Genomic DNA, 10,974 nt, shown 5'->3' on the forward strand with positions numbered 1-10,974 from the left:
TGATGGAAGGTGTCACGACAGTGCTATCAAGCGGCACTTACTCACCAATAACCTGCTCACCGATGCTCAGTTTGGGTTCCGCCAGGACCACTCGGCTCCAGACCTCATTACAGCTTTGGTCCAAACATGGACAAAAGAGCTGAATTCCAGAGGTGAGGTGAGAGTGACTGCCCTTAACATCAAGGCAGCATTTGACCGAGTGTGGTACCAAGGAGCCCTAGTAAAATTGAAGTCAATGGGAATTAAGGGGAAAACTCTCCAGTGGCTGGAGTCATACCTAGCACAAAGGAAGATGGTAGTGGTTGTTGGAGGCCAATCATCTCAGCCCCAGGACATTGCTGCAGGAGTTCCTCAGGGCAGTGTCTTCGGCCCAACCATCTTCAGCTGTTTCATCAATGACCTTCCCTCCATCATAAGGTCAGAAATGGGGATGTTCGCTGATGATTGCACAGTGTTCAGTTCCATTCGCAACCCCTCCGATAATGAAGCAGTCTGAGCCCGAATGCAACAAGACCTGGACAACATCCAGGCTTGGGCTGATAAGTGGCAGGTAACATTTGCCAGGAAATTACCATCTCCAACAAGAGAGAGTCTAACCACCTCCCCTTGACATTCAACGGCATTACCATCGCCGAATCCCCCACGATCAACATCCTGGGGGTCACCATTGACCAGAAATTTAACTGGACCAGCCATATAAATACTATGGCTACAAGAGCAGGTCAGAGGCTGGGTATTCTGCGGCGAGTGACTCACCTCCTGACTCCCCAAAGCCGTTTCACCATCTACAAGGCACAAGTCAGGAGTGTGATGGAATACTCTCCACTTGCCTGGATGAGTGCAGTTCCAACAACACTCAAGAAGCTCGACACCATCCAGGACAAAGCAGCCCGCTTGATTGGCACCCCATCCACCACCCTAAAGATTCACTCCCTTCACCACCGGCATACTGTGGCTGCAGCGTGTACCATCTTCAGGATGCACTGCAGCAACTCGCCAAGGCTTCTTCGACAGCACCTCCCAAACCCGCGACCTCTACCACCTAGAAGGACAAGAGCAGCAGGCACATGGGAACAACACCACCTGCACGTTCCCCTCCAAGTCACACACCATCCCGACTTCGAAATAAATCGCCGTTCCTTCATTGTTGCTGGGTCAAAATCCTGGAACTCCCTTCCTAACAGCACTGTGGGAGAACTTTCACCACACGGACTGCAGCGGTTCAAGAAGGCAGCTCACCACCACCTTCTCAAGGGCAATTAGGGATGGGCAATAAATGCTGGCCTCGCCAGCAACGCCTACATCCCATGAACAAATAAAAAAATATTAATAATGTGGTCACTGATTGTGACCTTACCACATTTCCAGAGGCATATTGACTGAAATAGCTTTGGTGTCCAAGTACTTCATCTATTTTAATTCTGATCTGGAGTCTGTGTTCCTTTTTCTAACTAAATTGTGAGACAAAAATTTGCTGGATTATATTGGTAGTGATTCCTTAACTGTTTACATCTCACGATTCAATTCTAATTTTTGTTTTGTCTTGTCCCGGTATGGAGAAAATTAATTTTTCCGGAGGAGAACCTTTTCTACACAATTGTGGGGCGTTTCTAGGGAAGATGGTACAGTGCTGTAAACAGGAGCTGGAACTGCCCAGTGTCAGTGTTGTGAGCAATGGGAGTCCGATCACCGAGAAGTGGTTTAAAAGCTACGGTAATTAATTTTCTGCCTGTACTCATGTCTGGGAATGGGGGTGCACATGTGTATATATTTTACTCAGATTACAGTTTACATTCGAACTAAATACTGCTGAAAGGAGTTACAATTAAATAAATATATATAAGAATAAAGTATACTCTCCCAATGGCCCAGTTGATAAATGTACTGTTTGATGTGGAATTAAGCCATATGGACCAAGGATGAACTCCTCGTTTCAAAATACCACATTTACTTATGATCCACATTAAAAATGTTCATTAATATCAGACCAAATGTACTAATGTCCTGTACCAGGGACATTGAGCAATCTATCTCCATGTTTCCCCATAAAGTTAGTTCCCAGTTTCACTGGGGAATGTGGAGAGATGCCAAGCATTGATGAGGCACCTTGTCTGAGGAAAAGGAGGTAAAGTCAAAGACCTCAGTCAACATCTCCAACCAGCTTGGTTGTAGTCGCAAATATTCAAATGAGAACTTTGAAGGCCGAAGTGGAGAAGGGTTCCATGTGAACAGCAGTTGAACTTGGCCATTCGGTCCTAAGAATTTGTAGGGTCTAGGACTGCCCTTTTGTAACATAATACTCAGTAGTTTTTCTCAATTTTAATGCAGCAAGCAGAATTGACAATTGTTGTTTTCCAGCTTTTAAAACTATATTGCTGCAGCTGAGTGCTTAATGTCAAACATTCATGTTACAGGGAAGGATCTGGACATTTTGGCCGTTTCTTGTGACAGTTTTGAAGAGGACACCAATCGTCTGATAGGCCGTGGGCAGGGGAACAAAAATCACATTGAGAATCTCCTCAAGGTCAGACAGTGGTGCAAAGATTACAAAGTGGCTTTTAAAATCAACTCTGTCGTCAACAAATTCAATGTTGAAGAGGATATGAATGAACAAATCAGGATTCTGAATCCAGTGAGGTGGAAGGTAAGTCAATAAATTCACATTTCTTGATGTTATAAGAGTTATAAGCTATAAAATTTAAGAAAATGGGGGGCAGAATTCTCGTGTAACTGTGGTGGTGGGGGGGGAATTGCTATTTTGGGTGGAACCGAGATTAGCCAGGTTACTGCCCCTCCAAAGGTGGCCCCAAAATCCTGAGCTAGGAGGGACAGGCTCTTCTGCTCACCAGAATTATGTGCAGTTTGAGGAGATATCTGAGAGCTTTCATGAGCTTCCCCAGAGGAATCGATTATCATAATAAGGCTGCTCCTCTGCTCCCTTAGTGGAATTGTAAGGATTTAAATCGTTCTTTTCTTCAGCCTGATTTGGACCTTGGGTGCCCCCTTTGCAGTGGCAGGATGCCACACCAAATTTACCAGCATATGATCCACCACTACAGGCACGATGGACACCTTGAATATTCAAATTGTCCCATCCCCGGGTCAATGGCTGGTCCCAATGCCCCAGTTATATGAAGCCCTCCCTCCTGCACCATTGATCCAGCCATCCATTAATCTGTCTTATCCTTCTATCCCTATAGTGCGTGAGACTGGGAGTATCTGTATATGTGGTGAGATCATGATGTGTCATGACATCACTACCAGATCTCACTGTTACCATTGGAACAGCGCATTTATTGGTCCCAGGAAGATCTGTGGCAGTTGGGAAGACCTATTAAAAAAATGGGTCTTCTCAGCTACTGGTTTTGGTTGCAGTGGCTGCACAAGAACAGTATAAAAGCAGCTTAAGTTAGTAGTGTGTCTCGATACTACGGGGAAAAAATTGGATAGGGCCTGTTTTTGGGTGGGAGTAGCACGATCCGCTATTACCCCGCGCCCAATGGTCCCTGTGCAGGCACGGCGAGATTTTTGTCAGGCCTGAGGACTTACCTGCAATCTGCGTTGGAAATCAGCGTTGAACGAGGATTCCATGCAATTCGCACTTTCCACCAGTAGGGGGACGCTCCAATCTCTTAAAGGCAGGCTGTCCATTAGAAATCTCTTGAAGGTGGCTAGTACCTGTTATTTGCTGAATATAACAGCCTGCTGTCTGTACAGAGTCTGAACGGAGATCGGAGATCATACATCGCACACGTAAAGCACAGATGCAGGTCCCATCCCTATTTTTACATCCTGATGAGTTATGTTAAAACATTGAATAATGCACCACTAAATCCCACATCCTCCAAACTGCATGCCAGACCTTGCCAATCTGCCGATCTGAGGCTGCTGATGCACCAGAGGCCTTGGTGCAAGAGGTGGACAGAAGGAGGGACATCCTATATCTGCGGGGGAGGGGGGAGCAAGAGGCCCTCCATCAATCACAGATTTAGAATTCTCAATTGAGCTGTTTGCAGAAGAACGTTCCAAATTTCTCCCACCCTTTGCGTGTAGAAGCATTTCCTAACTTCACTCCTGCATGTCCTGGCTCTAAATATTAGGCTATGTCCCTGCGTCCTAGTATTCAAGTGTAACAGACCCCCAAAAACAGGTACAAATGTCTCGGCAGCCAGAAGCAATAATCCAGCCACTAACAACTAAATCCTGCATGGTCCCGTTAAATAGCGTCGATGGGGGGTCCTCTAGGCACTCTAAGACACATTCAGGTGGGCGGGGTTAAGACTGTGCGTTGAGTTGAGCGTTAAGTCCCAAAATGGTGTCTATCACTTTAAATCAGCATTGTACACTGATTGAAGCCATTTTCTCCCTACTTTACATGATTCCAGCGTTCGTTATCTGCGCCTGCACTAACTCCTATACCAAGATGGTGTCTGGCGCACCTCACACTGGAAATATGCGTGCACATCCAAGGCGCCATCTTGGATGTCGAAGAGGCCATGTCGCGCCGAAACAACGGGCGCTACATGGCCCAATTTAGCACCCTACATGTCTTAACTGGAATGTAGAGGGAATTTTCGAGCCGAATTAAAGTAGCTTTAATATTGGTAATGTGTTTAGTCATCCTTTGGAGAATGGTGGAGAGCTATTTATAATTGTAGTAATGACAATTCTGTAGTGTACAGTCCATTTTCTTTGTTGTGGGTTTGAATATTGATGGCTTTAAGAAAGCCTCTTGCTTCAAGTCTCAATGCTTAGTTTGAGTTGTGCTTTGCTTATTTAGTGGTATCATTACTGATGTCTATTTTTGATACTTTCCTCTTCTTGCAGTGAGAATATGTACATGTTTTTAAAAATAAATATAGCAGCCCACTAAAAGGGCAGGGGAAGCAAAATTTCACTTGGAATATCATATTGTGTTTCGGTGTGGATGTGAATGTGCCCATATATAGATATTGAACAGAAATGGCAGGGTGCAGGTTACATCAGAAAGTTCTACGGTCAGCTGTGGTGATCATTGAACCATTAGGTGCTGGTGGATGTGTAATCTGAATGAAAAGTATTTCTAGCCTCGGTGTGTGCCCCGAATGATAAGGTGGGACTGTGGTGGTAATGTTGTAACTGACGAGTCATCGGGAAAAATATCCCAAAACATTGTTCTCTTTTTGCGTCTGTGACCTGCATTCAAATCCAGCTGAAAATTATCGAATGGATATCTTCTTTCTCTCTGGTTGGAAGGATGAAACTGTGTGAAATTTGTTTTTGTCTCATTCAATCTGTTGGGCTAATGTTCACAGCAGGACACTGCTCGTAACTTGGCACTAATTGGCAATAATTAGGCATTCTTACTTAGATAGGCCACATAGCCGAGGAAATACAGATAATATACATTCTATAACATCTCAGAAAACTGGAGAACACATACTCGATTGTCATATGAGTAGGTACGTTTGTGATAATGAGAATGCATAATTGCTGTATTCATTTTATTCAATGTAGGTATTTCAGTGCTTGTTGATTGAAGGGGAGAATGCTGGAGAAGAAGCTTTGAGACATGCAGAAACATTTATTATCAGCGACTAAGACTTTCAGAGGTTTTTGGATAAGCATAAAAAGATCAAGTGCCTCGTGCCTGAATCTCATGAGAAGGTAAGATGTGCAGGAATAGAAACAGTACTGGTGGTACCACTTGAGTAGCGACATTAGATGAGGGAAGCATATTGGGCTTTCCTTTCCATTTATGACCAGCAGCAGTCAGTTTCTATCCTCTGTTAAAAGTGATTCATTTGAGCACTTCTGCGATCACAGTTTTAGCTTTGTTCATCACTGCTGGCAGCTAGCCGTGGACCTGATGGTCAATATGACGGCTGCAGTCACATCTGGGGCCTGAGTCCATCATTATAATGTCAATAAAAATGCATCTCTAATTCTGAAGGGCTGATTGTTCCTTTTCATTTGAAATCACAAAAGTGTGCAAAGTCGATCCCCTCCAATGAATCCTGCCTGGAGTAACAAAGATTCATATGAAAATTCAGACAGATTCCTAGCACATCCATATACCTAGACTACAATAAATACTGTTGCTTTAGTGCATGCTTATGCAAATTCTAAGAATTGATGTAAGCCCCTGTCCTGATATCGTTTTTTGACTAATGTTGTCTTTGCAGTTGTGGGCCTGTCTGCATTGAAGTCATGCTCTATTGCACATATTATAATTTTAGATCTTCATGTACTTCATCTTCAGTTTTATGTCTTTGTGTTGTTTTCATTCCTGTTGTTTTGGCTATTGTACATATTCCTGCATCTCTATTCAACAAATAACTTAGTTGTGGTCCTAATTCATTTTTGTGCCCTCTCCACAGATGCGAGATTCCTACCTCATCCTTGATGAATATGTAAGTACTGTATTATTGCACCTGACAGAATACAATACACTCCTGTCAAGTTCCCACTATTACTGCCAATATTTTTTAAAAAGCATATAAAATGTGCTGCTGCATATTCATTTCTATTAAAAAAATATTTTTGTTACTAGAATAGGACACTAATATAATGTAAAGACATTCACACTAACTGAGAACGGCACAATTAAAAAGGGTGGTGGAAGCAAATTCATAGTAACTTTCAAAAGGGAATTGGATATACACTTGAAAAACTTGAAAAGGAGTAATTTGCAGGGCTATGTGGAAAGAGCAGTGGGGTTGGACTAATCGGAAGCTCTTTCAATGAGCCCGCACAGCTATGATGGGCCGAATGGTCTCCTTCTGTGCTGTATGATTCTATACAATTACATTTTATTGAGGTGCATTAAGAGGGAGTGTGAGGACTGCAGTACATTCCACATAACAGTGTTGTGCTTACATCCACTCTTTTAGTACAATACACTACTTAGTCCAGCACTGCAGGATTTTTAGGAACAATTTATGATGGTTTCTAGATCCGAGAAATGTGGTTAAAACTGCACAGAAAAGTAAAGAAAATTGTAAAGCTGATTTTTGTCTTGTAGAGTCACATGTTTAAAAATTGAAATAGATGATAGGAAATGTAATACGGATATTTCTTTGTATGAAATGCTTATATTTGCATTAGGTCAGTGGCAGGTGGTGAGCGAACCAACACGAGGGAAAAAAATACTTGACCTCGTCCTCACCGTTATACCTGTAGCAGATGCATCTATCCATGAGAGTATTGGTAGGAGTGTCCACCACACAGTCCTTATGGAGACAAAGTCCCGTCTTCACACTGAGGACACCATCCAATGTGTTGTGTGGCACTACCACCGTGCTAAATGGGATAGATTCAGAACAGAACTAGCAGCTCAAAACTGGGCATCCATGAGGTGCTGTGGGCCATCAGTAGCAGCAGAATTGTACTTCAGCACAATCCGTAACCTCATGGCCCGGCATATACCATCAACAAGCCAGGGTATCAACCCTGGTTCAATGAGAAGTGTAGAAGAGCATGCCAGGAATAGCACCAGGCATACCTAAAAATGAGGTGCCAACCTGGAGAAGCTACAACACAGGACTATATGCATGCTAAACAGTGGAAGCAACATACTATAGACAGAGCTAAGCGATTCCACAACCAACGGATCAGATCAAAGCTCTGCAGTCCTGCCACATTCAATCGTGAATGGTGGTGGACAATTAAACAACTAATGGGAGGAGGAGGCTCTTCCCCATCCTCAAAGATGGCAGAGTCCAGCACGTGAGTGCAAAAGACAAGGCTGAAGCATTTGCCACCATCTTCAGCCAGAAGTGCCAAGTAGATGATCCATCTCGGCCTGCTGCCGATATCCCCACCATTACAGAAGCCAGTCTCCAGCCAATTTGATTCACTCCATGTGATATCAAGAAACAGCTGAGTGTACTGGATACAACAAAGGCTATGGGTCCTGACAACATCTCGGCTGTAGTGCTAAAGACTTCTGCTCCAGAACTGCCAGCGCCTCTAGCCAAACTGTTCCAGTACAGCTACAACACTGGCATCTACTCGACAATGCAGAAAATTGCCCAGGTATGTCCTGTCCACAAAAGCAGGACAAATCCAATCCGGCCAATTACCAACCCATCAGTCTACTCTCAATCATTAGCAGAGTGATGGGCGGTGTTATCGACAGTGCTATCAAGCAACACTTACTCACCAATGATCAGTTTGGGCTCCACCAGGACCACTCAGCTCCAGACCTCATTACAGCCTTGGTCCAGACATGGACAAAAGAGCTAAATTCCAGAGGTGAGGTGAGAGTGACTGCCCTTGACATCAAGGCAGCATTTGACCGAGTGTGGCACCAAGGAGCCCTAGTAAAATTGAAGTCAATGGGAATCTGGGGGGAAACTCTCCAGTGGCTGGAGTCATACCTAGCACAAAGGAAGATGGTAGTGGTTGTTGGACGCCAATCATCTCTGCCCTGAGGAGCTTTTGCAGCAATGTCCTCGGGCTGTGTCCTAGACCCAACCATCTTCAGCTGCTTCATCAATGACCTTCCCTCCATCATAAGGTCAGAAATGGGGATGTTCGCTGATGATTGCACAGTGTTCAGTTCCATTCGCAACCCCTCAGATAATGAAGCAGTCTATACCCGCATGCAGCAAGACCTGGACAACATCCAGGCTTGGGCTGATAAGTGGCAAGTAACATTCGCACCAGACAAGTGCCAGGCAATCACCATCTCCAACAAGAGAGAGTCTAACCACCTCCCCTTGACATTCAACGGCATTACCATCACCAAATCCCCCACCATCAGCATCCTGGGGGTCACTATTGACCAGAAACTTAATTGGACCAGCCACATAAATACTGTGGTTACAAGAGCAGGTCAGAGGCTGGGTATTCTGCAGTGAGTGACTCACCTCCTGACTCCCCAAAGCCTTTCCACCATCTACAAGGCACAAGTCAGGAATGTGATGGAATACTCTCCACATGCCTGGATGAATACAGCTCCAACAACACTCAAGAAGCTCGACACCATCCAGGACAAAGCAGCCCGCTTGATTGGCACCCCATCCACGATCATAAACATTCACTCCCTTCGCCACCGGGCGCACCGTGGCTGCAGTGTGTACCATCTACAGGATGCACTGCAGCAACTCGCCAATGCTTCTTCGACAGCACCTCCCAAACCTGCGACCTCTACCACCTAGAAGGACAAGGGCAGCAGGCACATGGGAATAACACCACTTGCACGTTCCCCTCCAAGTCACACACCATCCCAACTTGGAAATATATCGCTGTTCCTTCATCGTCGTTGGGTCAAAATCCTGGAACTCCCTACTTAACAGCACTGTGGGAGAACCTTCACCACATGGACTGCAGTGGTTCAAGAAGGCGGCTCACCACCACCTTCTCAAGGGCAATTAGGGAGGGACAATAAATGCTGGCCTTGCCAGCAATGCCCACATCCCATGAACGAATAAAAAAATAGGTGTCGTTTTCGGCTTCTTTGGATACCTTTGGCTCATGATTATAAGGATAGACGTAGAAAAGACGTTTCCACTTCTGGGGTAGTACAAAACTAGGGGTAATCAATATGATAATCACTCCTAAATCCAATAAGGAATTTAGGAGAAACTTCATTACTCAGAGAATGGTTAGAATGTGGAACTCGCTACCACAAGGAGTAGTTGAGGCGAATAGCATAGATGCATTTAAGGGGAAAACTCGATAAGTACCCGAAGAAAGGAATCAAAAGTTATGCTGATAGAGTTGGATGAAGTAGGGTGGGAGAAGGCTCGTGTGGAATAGGACGAATAGCCTGTTTCTGTGCTGTAAATTCTATGTAGCTGTCTGTAATTCTATGTAATTTTTGTTGTCACACTGCAATGAAATAACACTGTTATGATCCTTGGCACATGACATCATAAGGAAGCTGAATTGTCTTCAGATATTGAAAATAAAAGACTGAATAATGCAAGAATATACAAGAGTCTCCTGCTTGACTGTCCATGTTTCCTGAAAACTCCCTAAACATAGAAACAAGACTTTAAATTTGTTCAAATTTCTCAGAATACAATGAATTCACTGAGGACCAGAAAAATGATGCAAACACCCACCAGTTATCAAATGAGAGCATGTTGAAATCTGATTTTTAAAAATAAATTATTGTGAAAAGTAACAAGTCCGCAGTTTTTACTTGTTGGAAAAACAAAACACAGTGGCAGACATTTTCGCTGGAACTTCCAACTTCAGCAGTGGTGTAAAACAGGCAATGTCGGATTGGCCACCTATTATACCACCCGCCCGATTATACTTTCCATTGAAGTCAATCGGGCAGAGTGTATCAAGGGGAGACTGATCCAATGACGCCCATTTTACATCCTCACCACAGTTGAAAGTTCCAGCCATTATCACCTGTGGAATAAAGGATACAATTCAGAGGTGAGCCAACCAATAGATCTGACAGATGATATGTATTAATATAATGTATGTAAGAATTTTATATTTCCAGATTTTTAATCATCTTTCCTCTCTGCCCTCTCAATAATTTTCAGATGCGCTTCCTAGATTGCACGCAAGGCAGAAAAGATCCGTCCAAATCCATCTTGGATGTAGGCGTTGAGAATGCTATTAAATTTAGTGGGTTTGATGAGAAGATGTTTTTTAAACGTGGGGGGAAATATATATGGAGCAAAGCAGGTATGCATCTGGAATGGTAACTGATTGCTGTTCTACCTTCATGTTTGTACATATCATGAAAAGTGTTCATGTTATATGTACATATTGTGCATTCAATCAGTGATTTGGATCCTTTTCCAACTATCATTGTCTGCAATAGTCAATTTTCTGATAAAGTTGATCCTTTTTTGATTAATTATTTCAATATTTTGAACCATTTTAATTATCCAAAAGAATACGGCTCTCACAATGCAATATCCTTTCAAGCACACCCTAGTTATACACAGCAATATGGGATATGCATTCGTGCGCACGTAAAATCACTGCAGTAGTTTGCAATGAAGTGCAGAACTTACAGCA

General features: G+C 43.7%; 1 protein-coding gene across 1 annotated transcript in view; it reads left to right on the top strand.

Annotated features, from left to right (window-relative positions):
* rsad2 (radical S-adenosyl methionine domain containing 2) overlaps nt 1-10,655 on the top strand; it is a 31,845-nt gene extending 21,190 nt beyond the window's left edge. Inside the window, 5 exon segments of the mRNA XM_067985259.1 lie at nt 1,542-1,713; nt 2,415-2,644; nt 5,497-5,646; nt 6,360-6,392; nt 10,491-10,655. Coding sequence (XP_067841360.1) covers nt 1,542-1,713; nt 2,415-2,644; nt 5,497-5,646; nt 6,360-6,392; nt 10,491-10,655 — 750 coding nt within the window.
* The last annotated feature ends 319 nt before the right edge of the window (nt 10,656-10,974 follow it).

Source organism: Heptranchias perlo, chromosome 5 (assembly GCF_035084215.1).
Source record: "Heptranchias perlo isolate sHepPer1 chromosome 5, sHepPer1.hap1, whole genome shotgun sequence".
Lineage (NCBI taxonomy): Eukaryota > Metazoa > Chordata > Chondrichthyes > Hexanchiformes > Hexanchidae > Heptranchias > Heptranchias perlo.